This window comes from Callospermophilus lateralis, chromosome 2, assembly GCF_048772815.1.
Source record: "Callospermophilus lateralis isolate mCalLat2 chromosome 2, mCalLat2.hap1, whole genome shotgun sequence".
NCBI classification, from domain to species: domain Eukaryota; kingdom Metazoa; phylum Chordata; class Mammalia; order Rodentia; family Sciuridae; genus Callospermophilus; species Callospermophilus lateralis.
In genome coordinates this window covers 178,445,558-178,466,615 of record NC_135306.1, presented here as the reverse complement: position 1 = coordinate 178,466,615, position 21,058 = coordinate 178,445,558, and the positions used below count along the sequence as shown (strand labels likewise).

At 35.8% G+C, this 21,058-nt stretch overlaps 1 protein-coding gene across 1 annotated transcript in view; it reads left to right on the top strand.

The window, feature by feature from the left end:
* The first annotated feature begins 379 nt into the window (after window positions 1-379).
* Window positions 380-21,058, top strand: part of Dcdc1 (doublecortin domain containing 1) — a 59,145-nt gene continuing 38,466 nt past the window's right edge. Inside the window, exons 1-6 of the mRNA XM_076844297.2 lie at window positions 380-485; window positions 4,639-4,794; window positions 5,877-6,077; window positions 11,857-11,950; window positions 14,588-14,758; window positions 20,042-20,227. Coding sequence (XP_076700412.2) covers window positions 439-485; window positions 4,639-4,794; window positions 5,877-6,077; window positions 11,857-11,950; window positions 14,588-14,758; window positions 20,042-20,227 — 855 coding nt within the window. The 5' untranslated portion in view covers window positions 380-438. The remainder of the gene's footprint in view (window positions 486-4,638; window positions 4,795-5,876; window positions 6,078-11,856; window positions 11,951-14,587; window positions 14,759-20,041; window positions 20,228-21,058) is intronic.

Here is a 21,058-nt window from a genome sequence, read left to right as displayed (position 1 = left end):
ATTTTCACTGATGAGTTTGAAACGCAGAGAATGATCTAGAGACATGTATCTAAATACTGTAGCCCATTTTCGGAATTAGAATATAGAATAATTAACACATTTTTGAAAGACCTATTTTAGGTAGTTTTGAATAATAATATCTTGAGAGGGAAAAATCTGCTAACATTAAATTAAATGAAATTCAAATTCATAGTTTAAAAGCAACCTCTGATTAGAACAAATGGCTGGATTTTTTTTGTATTTGCATGTTAGTATGTGTTTTCAAATTCCTGGTGCTCTGTGGTCATAACTAATGTGTCCTTGCAATTTGTGCATTTCTGCTCAGCTCTTGTTTTAGAAGTCCAAAGCGACATTGTGGCTGGAGGCAAGCTTGCTGTGCAAAAACCCATAGCAATTTTTGGAGAAGAGAAGCAAGTTGAAGAAACAGAGGAAAAGCAAATGCAAACTGATGCTTCAACAAGAGCTGATGCTTCCAGAGAAATCTTGTAAGTAATCATTGTAGCCAGAAAAACTACCAGGCTGCTGTTTTGAACTCAGTTCATTAGCCTGATAAAAGCACAGCGCCCATGCAGGAAACCCATGCCAAGTTAGTGAAAGTGAGATCTGGTGAAGAGCTTGAATGTAATTAGTTTTCTGACAAAAGCATGGAATGAGAATTTCATTGTTCAACCATCAGAATGATCTACTCTCAGTAATATTGTTACAATGTTACTATATTTTAAGGACTAGAATTTTAGCATTATGCACATTTATTTAAGGAATTCTTGTTTCATATCCATCAACATTGACTTTAGGAACAATTAAATTTCTTCCCTAACATATGTTCAAGTTAGATTCATGTTAATATACATTTATCATTGGACTCAGAGTGAAACATCTTTCTGATTGACCTCTATCTCCATAATGTCTCCTTCCAGCTCACCCTTACATGCAATCTGTGGTCAATTATCTTTCTAATATATAATATTTTTCATAGTTTTTCAATGGCTACCTATTGCAGATAGACAAAAAAAAAAAAAAAAAAATTGTTCTGGAATTCTAAGCTCTTCCTACCCTCGCCCATGCCTGTTATTGACCATCTTTTGCGACCCATGCATACTTTCTTGGCTTTTTTTCCTGCCACATGAATGCCAAGCTCTAGCTGCATAGCAAAAAGGTGTCGCCCGAATGTGGCACATTCCATTTATGTTCTGTTGCAGGTCTCTGAGTCATGTGTTAATTTCTTTTCACCCAAAGTGCATTTACTTGCCTTGTATTCATCTGTAGAATGACCCTTCATCAATGAGATCAATCACAGCAATGATTATCTGTAGCAATGGGCTTATCAGTTCCTACCCTGTTGGTCACCCTTCCCCGCCAACTAGGGAATTCATTGAAGGAAAGGATTCTGTCACATGTGCTCTGTGAAGAGCATATTAATAGACTTTAATCATCATTTAACAAATGAACAAAGGAATGTCTGAGTCCAAATTATAAAACCAAAAATACTTCATCAATTACCATTGCAGTAATTGTGAAAATTAATTATCACTGTTACAAACTGTTTTTAAAAGACTATTCCTATGAATTGTAAGAGTATCACTTCCATTTTAGGAACAACATTTCCTGATTTTGATGAGTGATTCATTTGTTCCTATCATGACATTAACAAAAGCACCAGAAGGCATTTTTCAAAGAATAATTTGTCCTATAGAGCATCTTCCACAATAGTTAGGGAATTGACCACAGACTTCCCTAACATTCCCTTTCATTTTTCTTCTAAAGAATGCACCCTCTGAATAGAAAATGAGGTGGAAGACCTGTTATTAACCATTGCAAAGGCCCTTAACAATGCAAACTGGTACATAAAAATTATATCCAATGGGGAAGACTGGGATCATGGCTGACATACCAGTGTGTCTTGGCATTCATCCTTCTCAGTGCCCTAAATCCTCAGTACTCCTAAAAAACACTCCTCTCAGCTGAGAGGGTGACTGGAACCATTTTTGTGGCTACCATTGTCAGAACTGTTCAACCTGGGAGGCAGGTTGCTTAGTTCCTTCTAGACTGGCCCTACTGGGCAATGCCATTTAGATTCTAGAGATCACAGTGAACCACTGGGGTGCTCTCTTTGTGCAGATAACATATAACAATTTAAGTTCCCTGTGGCAAGTACAAAAGAAAAAAAAAAAAACGTTTTATCTAGCCTCTGAGTTATTAGTCTGCACTAGAAAAAAAATAAAGAAAAAACAAAGAAACATCTTTGACTAAAAGATTTTCAATGTTCAGAATCAAGATTTCATCAGGATATGGAGTCTTTGCGGTGAAAAGTGATTGAGTCCATTCAGAACACATTGCTGGCCTCTCCTGATCATTCCAAGCAGACTGTTTTGCTACAGCCTCTTCTTGAACACACACAGCAGCAGGAAACTCACTAGTCTAATGTTTAAATAATCAACTATTTAGGTCACCTCCATCCCATGGCTTCATCTCTTTCATGGTCTATGCTCTTTCATCTTCTGTTTGACAGCCTTTATGTTCTTATTCATCAATTCACTGGATTATCTTTCTTCCAGGCTAACTTTCACTAGTTCTTTTAACTTACTTTAGTAAGTCATTGTGAGATTTCCTCCAGAATTCCTTAAATATGTTTGTTTGGAGATTTTTTGCATATTTGAAAATTGGGATGATTTAAGGAGGTCTATCTATTAGGTGAGAGGAGAGAACATGATTCTACAAGGAACCTTTTTATTGTTGGTTTGTGTGTGTACAATGTCTGGTAAAAATAACAAGAAGCGCAATGGAAAAGAAACTCTGGGAACACTAACCTCTGCATTGATGCTTTGTGGGGTGGGGGAAAAAATCTTTTGGAACAGAGCTTGGGGGAATAGTCTCAATTCTTCACCAAATTACAGGAATAGGCCTTGCCCTCCTCATCTGGTACTACCTTTCCAATCACTTACTTCCTGTCTGTAACATCTTTTGTCTTTCGTTACACAAATGGACAGACTCATTCTTGATTCAAAACCTTTCCATTTGTTCTTTTCTCTGCCTACAGTGCTTTTTCTCTAGATTAATACATAGCCGGAGACTTTCCATTGTATAGGTCTCAACTTAAAACAACAGGGAATTTCCTTTGCAATATTTCATTTTATCCACTTATGGCACATACTTTGTTTACTTAAGCATTTATCTATTGTCTCTCTTTTTTCCACTTGAATAGAAGCACCATGAACTCAAGAACTTGGCTATTTTGTTCATCACTATATCTCCAACTCTTAGAATTATGTGCTTGAATATTATAAATATTCAACAAATATTGGTTAAAGGAATGAAGAATAAATGGCTAGCTTTATGAATGAATGAACAAATGAAAAAATTAATTAATTTTAAAAAGATGAATTTAAAAATGACTGTTCCTAAATTGATTTGACTATACTTCACTTTCAGAAGCTCAAGATCTTGTATATAATTTCCAAATAAGAAAATTCAATACCTGGATGTAGAGGAAGAATCTTGTCTACACCTTGCTAACTTTGTTAAAACTAAGAATGACTTTTTTTCCTTGCTCCAAGAAATGGAGTTGATGGGAAAGCTGTGTTTTCCCTTTCTAACGCAAGATGGCACTGTTGTTGTTCAACTGTTAGGAAGATTTTGCTTTGGGAAGCTTGCACTGCAGTTCTGAATGAGGCGGGCAGTCATTATTACCCTCCAGTTTCATATTTACATGCAATGTTGCTGTTACATTCGAAAAGTGTACAGTCAGCTCTGCTAGCACAGGAATTGTCCCTAAAGATTTTGGTAACTTGATAATGCTTGTAGTTACATCAAATTATCACCAGCACCTTGGTGATCACAGTCTGCCCCAGAGAACTTTATTTACACATGTGCATATTTAGACGGATGAAATATGTTTGCTGCTTTGCCTGTGTGTTTTCCCTGCTTTCAGCTGAGTAGCCCTCATATTGCTATGATCCTGCTCAGAGCAAATGTGCTCTCAACAGCAGCCTGGAACTTAATATATATGGATCTGTACAGTGGCTACTGCTCCCATTCATATGGTTGTCTTAAGTTGGAAGTTTGGCTCAATTATTCAAAGTCTGACTGTTTATTCTAATGTTTCAGTGTATTAGTCTCTACTAAAAGCTGGCACATATGTACAGATGCAATTTGAGTCTTTCTATATTTTTTCTTTTGGGAGAAAAATTTAATTAAAATTTCTTAACACAGTCTATTGAATAAACTTCATAGAACCCAGAAATCTAGACTCCACTGTTCCAGACAGAATTATGACCCACTTACAGGGCAGGCAGGAGATGTCCCGTTATGAATTTCTCAAACTGCTGAGTAGTCTTATCTTCCTACATTTTGAAATATACACATGGCCCCACGTTTTCTTCATAAATATAACAAAGATGAATGTTGTTTATTATGTGAATGAAGGATTTTATTTATTGCCTTATATTAAAAGATTTAAATTATAAATTAGTAACATGCAAATTTCTAGCATTAAGATGGAAATGTGATTTATAGATTCCCCCAGTATCCTATGGTTGATCAACTATAGTGGATCAGGCTATGATTAACTACTCCTCAGAGAAAATTCTCTGATCACAAATCAGAATTCTTAGACTTGCTTTTACTTTTGAACCTTGATAGAGATTCACATGCAAGAGCCCACCTCCGAATGGAAGCTTGTCACACGCTTCTCAGGTATGCCTGGCAGAATACTTCGCAGGACTTTGATAAGGATGTCAGTCTTCCAAAGAAAATGAAAGAACTCTTTGAAAATGTGGAACCACAAAAGAAACACAGGTAAAAAGTTGCAAAGGATTCTTGTTAGAGGATTCTTCCCAGTCTTGGGTTCTCTCACTTTGAGACAAGCACATTCCTGAGTGTTTTCACTGCTGTTAGCCTCTCTTTCTACCAACATGCACATTTTTGTCTTACATTTTTTATGACACTACTCATGAGTGCTTGTGGGAAGTTTCTTTCCCCTTAAATTCATTTTGTGCAGTGTAGTATATTTCTTGGTCATCATGGTGTCTTTTCTACTAAACATCCAACTTTTCCTCCAACATAGGGCCTATATATTTGTTGAATGAGTGGGTGAGTTTGTGAATAAGTGTGTAGTAAAATGCAGTTTCTTCTTTTTAAATTTTTTTTTCTGGTTACCACTCAATGAAATTACAGAAAACAATAGTACTTTTTATTATTTCATAATCCTTAGACATTTGCTTTTTAACATTGTAAGCAGTTACTGGAATATGCAACAGCTTGGGCACTTTTAACAGTACTTAACCATGCACATAGTAGAGGCTTCATAGATTTCTTTAGATTAATTTAATTGCCAGCATTTTGATATTTAACATGTTTAACAAGTCTGCTTAATGCTTTGAGATCCTTAAGAGACCCCTTTAGACTGATTTATTAATATATCATTATTTTACGTTATGATATCCTGTGAATTGTCAGGGAAAACTGAAAGGCATGGAGACTATAGATAGTGAATGGAAAGGATCATAATTTGAACAGAACTCCTTTGTTTCACTGTTTTTATTCTACATGCTCCTTCTTCTCCTACTTTTTATCTGATTTTCACTTTTTCCTCTTTAACTAAATTGCTTCTTCAACTGAACTTTTTTCTCTTTGTTGATGAATTTCTTATGAGTTTCCTTGGACAAATATTTATTTCTGTTACAAAATAAACTCAGAATTCTGTTTTTTTGCGTCTGTTTAGAAGTGCAGTGCTAACGTTGCTTTTGTTCTGTGGGATGTGCACCATGGTACAGTTAACACGACTCATAGTGGGGTTCTCACCAGTGCAACTTACCATCTCTGGTGCATCAAATGCTTGGGACATTTTCCTACACTGATGGGAGTTTTCTTTATCTCAGCCATTCTCCAAAGCAGGCCAAATTGCAGAAGGTTTCCCGTCAGCAGTTTGAATACAGAGATGGGCAAATTATAAGCCATGCTGCTCCTCAGCTTGTTTTGGGGTTACAAAGCTCTGACCTCCATTCGGGTACCGAAGTGGTTTTGGTGGAGAAGAAATCTGATGATAATCATCAACGCTGGATATACAAAGAGGACAGCAGGTAAACACATTATATTCAAGGGTTGATATATCAAAAGGTGAATGGGAGCCTAAGAGGTCAGGCATGGTCCCCACAGAGCAAGCAAGGATATTATTGAGGGCTTTGGATTTTCTATTTAATTTGATATTTTCTTATCCTAGCTAAAGAAGAGAGAGAAATATAAATGCTAGGTAAGCTACATATAATTTATCTGACATTAGATTCTGATAAGAAATGCTCAATCTGATCTACTGGGTACATAATTTTACCTGGCCATTGGACTTAAGATTAGACTCTTATCTAATTTATCTTTATGATATAATGCAATCAAATGAGAATTCTTTTAGAAAGGCCCAAATTTTAAAATTTTTTGGTGTTTTAACTCAATCCCTGTCTTTGCCCAGACATATGTCTTCCTTACTTCATCTATATTTTCCTTCATAAAATAACCAACTGATGTGGCTTATAATCACACAGTAAAAAATAATTCTTATCTTAGAAAATACATTAGTCTAATTAAATGTCTGGCCTTAGATCCAGATTCAAAAAACTGAAAAAAAAACATATTTCTGAGGCAGTTAGGAAAAATCTAAACCCGGCTATCTCATGATATTCAAAAAGTGTTGGGCTGGGGCTGAGGCTCAGTGGTAGAGTGCTCACCTCACCCATGTGAGGCACTGGGTTCTATCCTCAGCACCACATAAAAATAAATAAATAACGGTATTGTGTTCAACTATAACAACAACAAAAAAGAAATTGTTAATCATTTTTTGATATAATAATGGTTTAATGCTTATGCTAAAAAAAGTAAAGAAAAGTCTTGGTCAGTTGGTTAGCTATTGTAGTATTTAGAGATAAAATTGCAAGTTATTTCAGGTTTATTTTAAATATTCTAGTCAAAATTTAAATTTGAAAGTCGAGATGAATGATGAAACCAGCATAGTAGGGTGTTGTTAGTTTCTGGGTCCATGAGACCATTAAACATTTCTCTTTGTTTTTGTGCATATTTGAACATTTCTTTAATAAGAAAGAAATTAACTCCCTGTTTTGAGGGAGTTTTGTTTCAAATTTTACCATTAGTGTTAAATTGTGGGGCTTCAGGGGTCTCTTCAAATCACTTGAAATACTGTACAAAGTATATTGTTAGAAATACCAAGCTGCTGCCCAAAATCAAACACATGCTTGGAAGTGGATGAGCAAAGCAAACTTTACTTCTGCCAGAAGGGTGTGCCCTGGCTAGTAAGTGCACTTGGGTGGGCAGTCCACCTGCTTTTCTCCCTGATGGGAGAAACCTGAGATTATAATCTGTGTGATTAACTAATTTTGAATTTGGGGCAGGCAAAGGGAAGAGCTATAATTAAAATGGCTACCATTGAATCTTCATCCCAATTAAGGCTAAATACTATATTCTGAAAACAGACCACTAAACTTTCTATTTCAAACAGTATTGGTCATCTGTGCACACTTTTTCTTTCTGGGAGAGCTGTGACTTTCACTGGATTCTTGAAAGATCTGCAATCTTCAAGGCTTATAAATCAGCACTTTGAGAGAAGTTGCACAAACCTCATTCAGCAGGAGGCAGCCTCCAGCTTGGCTCAGGCAGGGAAGGAGCCTTTTCACCTTCTGAGATGAACTAAAACCCTAGCAAGGAACCCTCCATAGTCTTGCCTTATCTTAGAGAAGACTGGGATGTCAACTGAACCCTCCATAGTCTTGCCTTATCTTAGAGAAGACTGGGATGTCAACTGTGTGGTCAGATCTTGTGCCTGTGTTCCTTTGCCCCATATGCCTGGGTTAAATGGTTTTGCAGTGAGGAGCTAGAATAGCAGTATTTTTCCTAGGAGTGGTTTGCTATACAGGAGCAGCACTCATTCTTTCATTTGCAAAGGAATATTAAGGGCAGTGCCTTAGGGGCTGGTGCTTCAGCAAAGAATAAAAGAGATAAAAATTCTTGGCCTTATGGAGTTGATGTCCTGGTGCTATCCCAAGTCTTTATTTTGCAATACATCTTACTGCCTCATCTTTCTGTATTACAGTAGAGATAGAGTTGATTGCTGCCTATCCTAAATTGAAATTTGAGCATTGCTGGTGGACATACATGGGGAATAAGCAACTGACTCTAAGACAAGAGAGAGTCAAACACAGTGAATTTTGGCCCAGAAATAATTGTTCATTGGAAGAGAGCTCTAGTTCCAAATTCTGTTCATTTTTGAGTGATGTAGAGAAAGCAGTGGAAGAAAAAACAGAAAGAAAACTTTGTCTAAGACTGAATTGTTGGTTCATGAGCAGCACTACTTTGGAAAAACTAACCAGGGGTTAGACAAAAGTCCTTTCCAGTTGCTTTCACTTTCCAGAACATTGTACGACATTTCATCTTTAGGTCTTCCCATGTCAAGCCACAAAAGAGAGAGGTAGTTGGTGGGAGGGAGATATTAATATTGATGGATCCCTCATCAGAAATTTTGGGTCTAGAGAGAGGACATGGAGCTGTAGGGTGTTGGCCATTGGAATAGGATTTGCTCATGAGTGCATGAATCACCTTCAAGAGACACACAGGGCAGAGGAGGTTTTGCATGATGAGTGTGGGAATGATTTAGGGTAATATGTGTCTTGTGGTAGAAGCCTGTCTGCATAGTGACACTAATTCTGAGCTTTCATATACATTTTTCTCTTGTTTTATTGCGTTTTTTCCTTTCATGTAATTGAGCATGGAAATCCATTTTTTTCTGATAAGCTAGTGAGGACTATAATATCTTTGCTTATGTATACTACAAGATAGAAACATGTAGAAAATACATTTAAATTAATAATTTTTTTCTCCTCCATATTTTGCCCAAATAATAAGCCAGCATCTGGGGAGGAAACTGCCCATCCAGAATTTGTATAAAAAGAAGGTAAAGTAACTCAGTGCCAGCATAATGGAAGGTACCAGTGACTATCACTGTGCCAAGAATTTTGTACCTTTAGACTTTCCATTCAGTCTTTCAGGTCTTGAATTACTTTTTTATTTTGGCCACTTATTTCAAAGAGAAAATATGTAGGAAGTCTGCTATCTTATGCAATTATCAATAAAACCTCTTATGTGAGACTATGACTGAGAACCAAGCCTTGAGGGCATAACACACAATCTAGGCTGGCAGTGCCAGAAACCAGTGAGGAGACCCTGGAAGGTAACAGGGGAGTGTTGAGACACACTTGTTTTGTTTCCAGCCACACAGAAGAATGGTCTGGTCAGCTTTGCAGATAATATGGCATCTTTCCTTTATTTTCAACTGTCACAAAATCTAAATCAATCATTTAGTCTCTTAAGGGAAATATGAGAAAATCCTCAGGGACAAAAGTCCCCTCAGTGGGACTTAAAATTACATAAGAGAAAATGCAGTGCTGTGGAATTTGGAGCTGAAAGAGATCTTTGAGTCTTGATTACAAAACAAGATAAACTAACTGATGGACAAAGAGATTAAGTGACCTGTCTGCACTCGTACCATGGGTTAATGAAAGAGGCCTTCGAATCATGCTTGATATTGCTGAGCTATAGAGCGTTTCCTCCTTGCTGTCTAGCACACAGGAGGCTTTATGTGGAAATCTATAAGCTCGGCTTCCTGCAAAATAGTACTCCTCTGCAATGGACAAGTGCCTGTCAACCGTACTATTCAAAAAGGAAAAGAAAACCTAAATTATAACAGCTGAGCCTGGCATCAAAGCATGAGAGAGACAGTGGCATTTACTCTAGGAAGCAAAAATATCAAGAGTGAGCTCATTAGTCTTGACACCTCAGTAGGTCATTAAAGGAAATAAACAATCACACATTTATTTGAATAATTCTACTGAGTGCCAATAAAAATGCAAGATGCAAACTGCGCAACCTTTTGAGGCCCCAGAGATGAACAGTGTGAAATTCTAGCTCTCTAACAGTGTTCAGTCTTCACAGATGCTGAAAAGGTTTTTATAAAATTGAATATCCATTTTGGATTTAAAATGATAACTCATCAACCAACAATGGAGGAACAAATATACTATTTGATTAATAGTGGTTGTCATTTAGGACTATGAGTGAATTTTAAAGCTCTATTATGGGTTTTACTGTATTTTCCAGTACTTTATAAATTCTTTGTGATGAAAATGTATTGTTTTATGTTAATAAACTTAAATTTTATTTTGGAATTCTTTAAGTCTTTAAAGGAAGACTATATTAGATTTTTTATTGGTTGTTCAAAACATTACATAGCTCTTGACATATCATATTTCATACTTTAGATTCAAGTGGGTTACTTTTTTAATGGATCCTTTTGTACCTTATTCCCTTTATTCCCACATCATTACATTTTGTATTCAGCATGAGTTATAATTTCCACAATAGGAATGACCATTGGTCTCTAATGTAACCATGTTGGCAGCAATAAAGAATTGGCTTTCTATATACATAAAAGCCTTGAATGTTTCGTTTATTTGGGTTTTAAGTGTTACGAGGAAGTGAATTCAAAAATTTAATTCAATAATTTTCATTTTGCTTTACCATTAAAGAGATTTTATGTTAGCTCCAATTAAGATCACTTTTAAAATTCAACATGTATTTTGGACTTTTAGGAAAAGTGCCTTTGGACAAAAGAACTTAAAGGAAAAATATAAAGGAGCCACAACCATTAATAATAATATCTAATATTTAGATGTTAAATACCTTGTAGTATTCTATGCATTTTTATTTGCATCAACTCATTTAATTTCCACCTTATGCGCCATTATCCCATATTACAGATGAAAAAAATGAATCAAATAATTGTTAAACCCATACAGCTACCAAGAGGTTGGCTCTCATGGCTCTCCACCTCCCTCCCCCTTTTTTTTTTTGGTACTGGGGATTGAACTCAGAGGCACTCGGTCATGGAGCCACATCCCCAGCCCTATTTTGTATTTTATTTAGAGAAAGAGTCTCACTGAGTTGCTTAGCATGCACTTTTGCTGAGGCTAGCTTTGAACTCGTGATCCTCCTGCTTCAGCCTTCCAAGTTACTGGGATTACAGACATACACCACAGCACCCAGCAAGGTGTCTCGTTAACACAGATCACAATGAATGAAACCTAATACAGATATAAATGTAATACCTTAATTGGTTTAACAAAATTTTAGATATAGATGTCTATATTATATAATATACACATTACCCTAGGCTGAGGGAGAATACACAAGAAAGAATAAATTTGGGATGGGGACCTCCTCTAAGGTTGGGGTTTAGACTTCATTGTAAGAGGCATGTAGTATAGCACCCTTCCATGGATGGCAGAGAAATTGTACTGTGTGCCTGGCTATAGTTGGTGTGTGGTTGCTAGGCAAACAGGAAGCAATCCTCTGAAACATATGTGGGAGTGTGACTAGTTGCTGGGCACACTGGCATGCAAACGGGATAAGGATGGTGGTTAACAAGAGGCCCTGAAGCATGTGGCATCCATGTTGGGAGGGCAATAACCAGGTTGCCACCAAGCAGGCCAGGGTCCTCAGAGTGTGGGCAGACTGTGATAGGGGCACCTGGTTGGAGCACAGCATTGCTGGATTCCTTCACTTCCATGAGCTGACCTCACGCAGCAGACATAAAGAGCAAGAGAGCCCCTTCTTCTTGCTGTGTTCTTCTAGCATTCTTTACCAACAAAGTTCAACATCCTGCCAACCATAAGGGAGAAATAAAGCATTATCTGTTATCAGGGAGCATGTTTGGAGCTGAGGGGCAATACATTGATAAGTGGCATGAAAGGAATCTAATCTGGTCACACTGCTTGATAATGTGACTAATCCTATTTTCTTAAGGACTTTTCACCTGGCAAGTAACCCTGACCTTGTGCTGGCAGTGTCTATGACCAAGGCTAGAAATGAAGCCTGTGGCTATCCAGTTATTGTTCAGGTAAGATATGTATATACTAACATGTAATCATGGCCCTTTAATTAAATTGAAATAAATGTCTCCTTTTTGTGGAGCTAAAGAATGGCTGTCATAGAATGCTACCTTGAATGTCATTGTTAAAATATTTGTAATAGTCTGCCTAGTTTTCAAATTGAGCATGTTCATGTATCTCTTAATTTAGTTTAATCCAACAGATGGTGATTGTGAGCTTGCCGCATGTCAGGAACTGTGCTAGTTACTGAAATCAAATCCAAAGGCAAGCATGAGAAATGGTCTCAACAAAATTCACAGAATTTACTGTTAAGTAAACACGGCAGTCAAGTAGTGGATGCAGTCAAGTGAATGGCTATTAGATGCACCCAAATTCAGTCATCAAGGACATATGCAAGGCCCCCTTTCTTGGTAACTGGAGAAAGATAACCTGTATAGGGAGGTCTTTTGGGGACCTGAGCTCATAGTGGTAGTCTGGATGCAGTCAAGTGAATGGCTATTAAATGCACCCAAATTCAGTCATCAAGGACATATGCAAGGCCCCCTTTCTTGGTAACTGGAGAAAGGTAACCTGTATAGGGAGGTCTTTTGGGGACCTGAGCTCATAGTGGTAGTCTACCAAGCAATCCATTTGCATTATACTTTTAATACAGTTTTGCAAATGCTTACAGCAGCCAAACAATTTTTGGAGACTCCAGAGAAATCTGGCTTCATTTGAATTTTGGACAAAGATCTAGGAAGTGCTTTTTGCACATTTTCCTGTCATTCCCACTTATAACCAAAAACATTTGTAAATGGATCTGTGTTTTCCATGCTAGGAGGAGAAAGAGTTTAGGAGTATTCCTGCTCTGCATTTGCTTTCTGTCATCTCCACAGTATTTTCCATCTTTTTGTTGGGCAGAATGTATTGTCTCCAAATAACATTTTATTCCATGTGTTTAAAAGCAGTGAAACAACTTGTTTTGCAGGCCCTGAATCCAAAACTGGGACAGCAATCTGGACAAATACCAAAACTTAATTAAATCTTCTGTCCTGATGTTAAATAAAGACTAAAAATTTAGAGACAGTATACATCACTTTACATTATTTTATGTCAGATGCCTATTTAGTATATATCAAAGATAAAATCTCATGCAGGTGCAAATTGAGTGCCTTCCTTAGTTTCATAAAATTGTAGATATGGATGTCTTCCCCTGAGGTTCTCATTTTATATGAAAAAAAACTTAATCCCAAGATAATTTGAGTCACCTTTCAAGACTTTTTCAAGACTTTTTTCTTTGTTAATATTTCATTTTTATTTATTGAAGCAATCAGTTTATGAAAAAAATATTCAAGCTCATATAAAGTAATAAAAATTAGGCATGTTAGATTAATGCTACTAGATCTTTTCTTGTTCCTTGAAAATATAGCCTTTGATTTTCCAGATCTCTGGGAGAGGCTTTGTTTTCTGACCCATAAAATCAGTTCTTAAGTCTCATTTATTTTCTTCTTTACTGTTAACCTGCTACTTGGTAATATAAGTGTTACAAATTATAAATTCCTTGAGAAGTCATGATATGATTAGTTATTAGCATTAATCCACTTTTTAAAATTCTGTTAAATTGAAACATGTTTTACTTATACTTGAGCCAACTTTTATAATTAAAGTAAATATCTTGTTTCTATTATTATTTAACTGTACTTAGAAAAAGTCTCCTTTAATATCAATGAAATGTAAAATATCAGTAAGGTACTATTTTTTCATTTATTAAGCTCATATTTAGGGAAGATATTACCCTTTTGGGACAAGAATATGAGAAAAGTGGGTTATTTCATATACATATACAACTATTAGAAATATAAAGTAAAATGATCTCTCCAGAAAGAATTTCGATGTGATAGATCATAATCTTGAAAAATGATCAGAGTTTGGACTTGGGATGCAACTCAGTGGTACAGTACTTACCTAGCATGTGTGAGACGTGCATTCAATCCCTAATACTGCAAAAAATAGAATCTTCTTTTATCAGCAACTCTTCCAGAAATTTGTCCTAAAGAAATTATCATAGAGACTTGGGCTAGAGCTCAGTGGTAGAGTGCTTTCCTAGCATGCATGAGGCACTGGGTTCAATTCTCAGCACCACATTAAATAAATAAATAAATAAACAAACAAACAATTAAAATAAAGGCATTCTGTCCATCAACAACTACAAAAATATTTTTTTAAAAAAGAAATTATCATAGATTTATACAAAGATTTATTTACAGTACTGTTTGTTGTTCTCTGTGCATTGCAGGGAAATTTTAAGAAACAATATACATGTTTTAACTATTGGAGATTAGCAAAATAAAATATTCCTGAAATTAAATGATAATATCTTTTTTAAATGTTGAAAAAAGGTTCATGGAATATTGTTAATTGAAAAAAATGCAATTCAAATTGTATGTATTGTGTGATTCTATTTTTGTAAATCAAAGAATGCATATTTATAAGTATAAAATCTATGCATATAATTGCCAAAAATCAGCTATATTTATCACTGAATAATGTATTTATGAATAATTATCTGTACTTTTTGAATTTATGCAATGAAATATGACTGCTATAGCTATCTCATAAACTCACCTGTCTATTTGACACAATATTTTCTCTCTTTTTTTCTCCAGAAATATAAGCCATACAACAATGGAACTGCCCATCAAAAGTGGCAGTACTTGGAAAATTTGAAAACATTTATGGCCTTTTATAGCACTACTTTGGATAAGGAAATCACATTGGCAAATTTTGCTGGTATTTGTACATCTTCTGTCATTAAAGGGGAAAACATTGATCAACCAGTAAGTGGTTCTTTCTTCCCAAAGGAAAAAAAGATGGTAAAATAAGATAATCTAATAAAGTGATTTTTTCCCCTTAGAAAAGCTATGTTCATAAAATTTGATCACTAATTTCCCACAGGACTGAGAATTGAACCCAGGGCCTGATGTGCTAGGCAAGTGTTCTACCCCTGAGCTACATCACCAGTTCTGATCTTGGTTAGAGACAATTTCTGATACTGCATTGAACCCAGGGCTTATATATGCAAGGCAAGCACTCTAATTCTGATCTACCTCTCCAGCCCCTTGAACACTGACTTTTCTTTAAAAAAAAAAAAAATGGTTCTTTTTAGTTATTCATGATATCGGAATCCATTTTGATATAATTCTACAAGCATGGAATATATCTTATCCATTTAGCATCCCATTCTTTTTTATTAATTAATTTATTCATTTAAATTAGGTATATATGACAGCAGAATGTATTTTGATTCATTGTATTCAATTTCAGCACAACTTTTCATTTCTCGGGTTGTACACAATGTAGTGTCACACCATATGTGCAGTCAGACATGTACCTAGAGTAATGATGTCCATCTCATTCTACCATCTTTCCGGCTCCCATGCCCCTTCGTCACCCCTCCTTCTCCTTTGCCCAATCAAAGTTCCTCCATTTTTTCTCATGTCCCTCTCACCCCATTATGGATCAGCATCCATTATCAGAGAGAATATCAGGCCTTTGGTTTTTTAGTAGTGGCTTACTTTGCTTGGCATGATATTCTCCAACTCCATCCATTTACTTGCAAATGGCATAATTTTATTCTCTTTTAATGCTGAGTAATATTCCATTGTGTATATACACCACAGTTTCTTTATCCATACATCTATTGAAGGGCATCTAGGTTGCTTCCACAGTTTAGCTATTGTGAATTGAGCTGCTATAAACATTGATGTAGCTGTGTTACTATAATATGCTGATTTTAAGTCCTTTGGGTATAGACCGAAGAGAGGGATAGCTGGGTCAAATGGTGGTTCCATTCCAAGTTTCCTAAGGAATCTCCATACTTCTTTCCAGATTGGTTGCACCAATTTGCAGTCCCACCAGCAATATATGAGTGTGTCTTTTTTTCCATATCCTCATCAACATTTATTGTTGTCTGTATTCTTGATAACTCTCATTCTGACTGGCATGAGATGAAATCTTAGTTTTGATTTGCATTTCTGTAATTAATTGAGATGTTTAACATTTTTTCATATATTTGTTGATTGAATGTATATCTTAGAAGTTCTGAGAAGTGTCTATTCAGCTCCTTAGCTCATTTATTAATTGGGTTTTTTTTTTTGTGTGTGTGTGTGTGGTAAGGTTTTTGAGTTCTGTGTATATCCTGGAGATTACTGCTGTATCTGATATGTGTGTGACAAAAATTTGCTCCCAAAATGTAGACTCTCTCTTCACCTCATTGATTGTTTCTTTTACTGAGAAGAAGCTTTTTAGTTTATCCCACCCCATTTATTAATTATTGATTTTATTTCTTTTGTTTTAGGAGTCTTCTTTAGGAAATCAGGGCGTAATCCAACATAATGAAGATTTGAGCCTAATTTTTCCTCTATTAGGTGCAGGGTCTCTGGTCTAATTCCTAGGTCTTTGATTCCTAGGTCTATGAGTTTTGCACATAGTTAGAGATAGGGATTTATTTTCATTTTGTTGAGTATAGATTTCCAGTTCTCTCAGCACCTTTTGTTGAAGAGACTATCTTTTCTCCAATGTATGGTTTTGGTACCTTTGCCTAGTATGAGATAACTTCTCAAAAAAGTTCTGGCAAATCGCATACAAAATCATATTAAAAAAATAGTGCAAAATCAAGTGAGGTTTATTCCAAGGATGCAAGGTTGGTTCAATATATGAAAATCAATAAATATAATTCATCACATCAGTAGACTTATATCAATTGATGCAGAGAAAGAATTTGATAAAATATAGCACCCTTTCATGTTCATAACACTAGAAAAACTGGAGATAATAGGAACATACCTCAACATTGTAAAAGCTATCTACTCTAAACCCAAAGCCAACATCATTCTAAATGGCGAAAAATTGGAAACATTCCCTCTAAAAACTGGGACAAGATAGGGATGCCCTCTTTCACCACTTCTATTCAACATAGTCCTGGAAACACTAGCCAGAGCAATTAAACAGATAAAAGAAATTAAAGGGATACAAATAGGAAAAGAAGAATTCAAACTATCATTATTTGCTAATGACATGATTCTGTATTCAGATGATTCTGAATCCAAAAAAAACTTCACCTGAAAACTAGAATTAATTAATGAATTCAGCAAAGTAGCAGGATATAAAATCAATACCCATAAATCAAATATATGTCTACACATCAATGACAAATCCTCTGAAAACTACCCCATTCACAATAGCTTCCAAAAAAAAAAATTGAGAATCAACTTAACAAAAGAGGTGAAAGACCTCTATGATGAAAACTACAGAACACTAAAGAAAGACATTGAAGAAGATTTTAGAAGATGGAAAGATCTCCCATGTTCTTGGAAAGGCAAAATTAATATTGTCAAAATATTGCCATACCACCCAAAGCACTATACAAATTAAATGTGATTCCTATTAAAATCCCATCATCATTCCTTATAGAAATAGAAAAAACAAGCATGAAATTCATTTGGAGAAACAAGAGACCCAGAATAGCCAAAGCAATCCTTAGCAAGAAGAGTGAAGCAGAAGGCATCACAATACCAGACCTTAAACTATACCACAAAGTATAGTAACAAAAATGGTATGGTATTGGCACCAAAATAGACATGTAGACCAATGGTAGAGTTCCATTCTTATGGATGTACATGGTGGTGGGATTTTCTGTGTTGTTTTTATATATGTACATGGGAAATTTCATATATGTACATGCCAGATTCATTCTACTATCTTTACTTATCCCTGCTCCTATCTTCCATTCCCATTGTCTAATTTACCACACATCTACTCTTCCCCTCACCACCTGCTTTATTGTGAATTAGCTTCCAAATATCAGAGATAACATTCTACCTTTGATTTTTGCTTACTTAACTTAGCATGATAGTCTTCAGATCCATCCATTTGCTGGCAAATGTTATAAAGTGATTCTTCTTTATGGCTGAGTAATACTCCATTGTGTATATATACCAAATGTTCTTTATCCATTCATCTATTGAAGGACACCTAGACTGCTTTCATAATTTAGCTATTGTGAATTGAGCTTTAATAAACATTGATGTGGCTGTGTCACTGAAGTATGCTGACTTTAACTCCTTAAAAATGCAAATACTAAAATCCATGATGAAAATGGAAATATCATCACAGACACTACTGCAATACAGAAGATAATCAGAAGCTGTTTTGAAAAATCTATACTTATTTAAGTTAGAAAGTACTGAAGACATTGATAAATTCCTAAAAACATAACACTTACTTACACTGAACCAGGAGGATATAGAAAATGTAAATAGATCAATTTCAAATAACAAGATTGAAGAAGTAATCAAGAACTTACCAGAAAATAAAAGTTCAGAACTAGATGGATTCTCAGCCAAGTTCTACCAAACCTTTAAATAAGAACTAATACCAATCCTCCTCCAATTATTCCATGAAATAGAAAAGTAGGGAACCATTCCAAACTCATTCAATGAAGTCAATATCACCCTTATACCAAAACCAGACAAAGACACAACAAGGAAAGAAGACTTCAAACCAATATCCCTGATGAACATAGATGCAAAAATTCTTAATAAAATGCTGGCAAAACACACTGAAAAGATTGTGCACCATAATCAAGTGAGTTTCATTCAAGGCATGTACGGTTGGTTCAACATACAGAAATCACTAAATGTATGCACCACATCAATAGACTTAAAGACAAGAATCACATGATCATCTCAATGGATACAGAAAAAGCATTTGACAAAATACAGCATCCATTCATGATTAACACTAGGAAAAAATAGGAATAAAATGACCATACCTTAACTTTGTAAAAGCTGTATGACAAACCCAAGGCCAACATTGTTCTAAATAGAGAAAAACTAAAAGCATTCCTCTAAAAACAGAAACAAGACAGGGATACCCACTTTTACCATTTTTACTCTCAATAGTCCTCAAATCTCTAGCCAGAGCAATTAGGCAAAAGAACACTTAACTTTTGATTGAAATAACTTAAACTCCGTGATTCCAGTTGGGAAAGATTTCAGGAAAATTATGAAGAACAGATCTGTTGGTCTTGCCCAGGGTCACTAGTATGGCTGTAGTCATCTGGTGCTCCTTCAGTAGTTTGGTGGCTCTGTGAGGAGTGGATGATCACAGATGGCATTCCTTACATGTCTGGTGGATGGTAGGCTCTTAGCTAGGGGCATTGATTCTCCAATCTCTGGATTTCTTGAAAAGGACTAGCTCAAGTTTGCTCACATTGTAGTCTTAGGGTTCCTACTGTAACCCAAAGAGAATAAGCACTAATGTGCAAGTACTACTTACACATCTGCTTGTCTTACATTTGCTAGTGCTACAATGGGTGAAGCCAGTAGTATGCCCTTTCCCTTCTTCAACAAAAAGAAATAAGGATAAAGAAACACTTCCTCTCTATTGAAGGAACAGTAAAGTCATACATCAAATGACCATGAACACAAGTTTGGAATGGTTTTATTGTGGCAGTCTTTGGAAATAATCTGCCATACTCTTTCATGGCCGGTTTTCAGACTTATAAATAGGTGCAAGCTTATTGCCAATGTTGTCCAATAGGTTGTAGATTTGTTTTTATTTGTTTGGGTTTTTTGTTTGTTTTACTTCTATTAATAGAATCATTGTGAACTCATTGAATTTTGCATATTCAAAAATATGCAAAATGTTGCCATTATTGTTCTTTATGTTAGCCCCAAATTATTGCTTTTTAAGCAGTAGGGGCTCCCTCATATTGACTTCCATGTCTTTTGACATAATTTGTTTACTCTAGGATAACTTTTTTCTTTCCCTTGTTTACATTGTATATTTTCTGACTCAAACTTGGAACTGACCATTTTTCATGAAATCTTGATTCTGGGCACAGGTTGTGTTCATTGGTGCTGAATTGTCATTGCAAATTTGGAAATTATTTTCTTGAAAATGTAATTATTAGGGAGGAAAATAATGCATTAATTTGTGATTTCAAATTTAGTATTTGGTGATGATAAAGGTGCTCTATTTATATTCTAAAGAGTTCTATGGAATGCTATCATAATTCAGATGTACCTATATAAAAGTGCCTTTATTTCCTGTTTAAGGGATACTATTATCTCTCAGCTGGTGGAAAGAGGAAAATGATGCTCTGCCTGGCTTGTGGACGATGCATGAGAGCAGAGAAGAGACTGAAACAGTTGCTTCCAGGGGTTCCATTCCTCTGTGTTTCAGGCTCCAAGACCCAGAAGTCCCTATCCCAAGGGCCTTTCAAGGTCATCAGTGTGGTCAAGGTGTGTAATGATCTGAATTCTGCTAATGTATATATGTCAACAGTTTGGAAACTTTGATGTATTTATTATCTGCCTTGCATTCAAGTTCATCTCCATTCATCCAATTCATCCTCCTCAGATGCATCTCCACTCATCCAATTCATCCTCCCTTAACACATCCTGCTTGCATTGATTTCCTTTTCCCCACTGTGATTTAAAATACATTGTCTATTAAAAGTTCCATTCACCCTGTGAAGTTAATTGGGCACTTCTGCAGCTTTAATTTGCTGACACTTTCCCCTATTCTCTGTGTCACTTTTAGTTGAGGAAATAACTGCAGATCTTTACTTAGTGGAACAGCTTTTTTACCTATATCCACAGGGTAAACTTCTTTGATGAGCATGGAGCATTTCAGGGGGAATTTGACATGTTGTTGTTAACTATTCAAGTTGGGTGCCTGAATTCACACATCCATGTCTAATGCTATTTAGAGCTCTTGGAGATGAAAAAATAAAAACAAAAACCAACCAAACAAAATCCTCTGCTACTTTTGTGTGACCTTAATTTGAAATGGTACTATTTAAGAGATCCTCCCTTCAAGTTTAGAAGTAAAAAAAGCGGAGGGAAATTGCACACCTGAATATAAAGGAGCAAGTCCAAAAAGGTGGGCACCCTCCAGCCTGTCCTCTCAAGGCTGGCCTGCCCCATCTCCAGATCTCGCTCATCTCCTAATTCCCAGCCACATTGTGGATGGTAACAGGTGGCACTAAACATCCACTGAAACAATATCTAAAGGAAAAAGGAATCAGTCCTCTGGGAAGCCGGAGAGCATTTGGTTTGGAGGAGCTGATT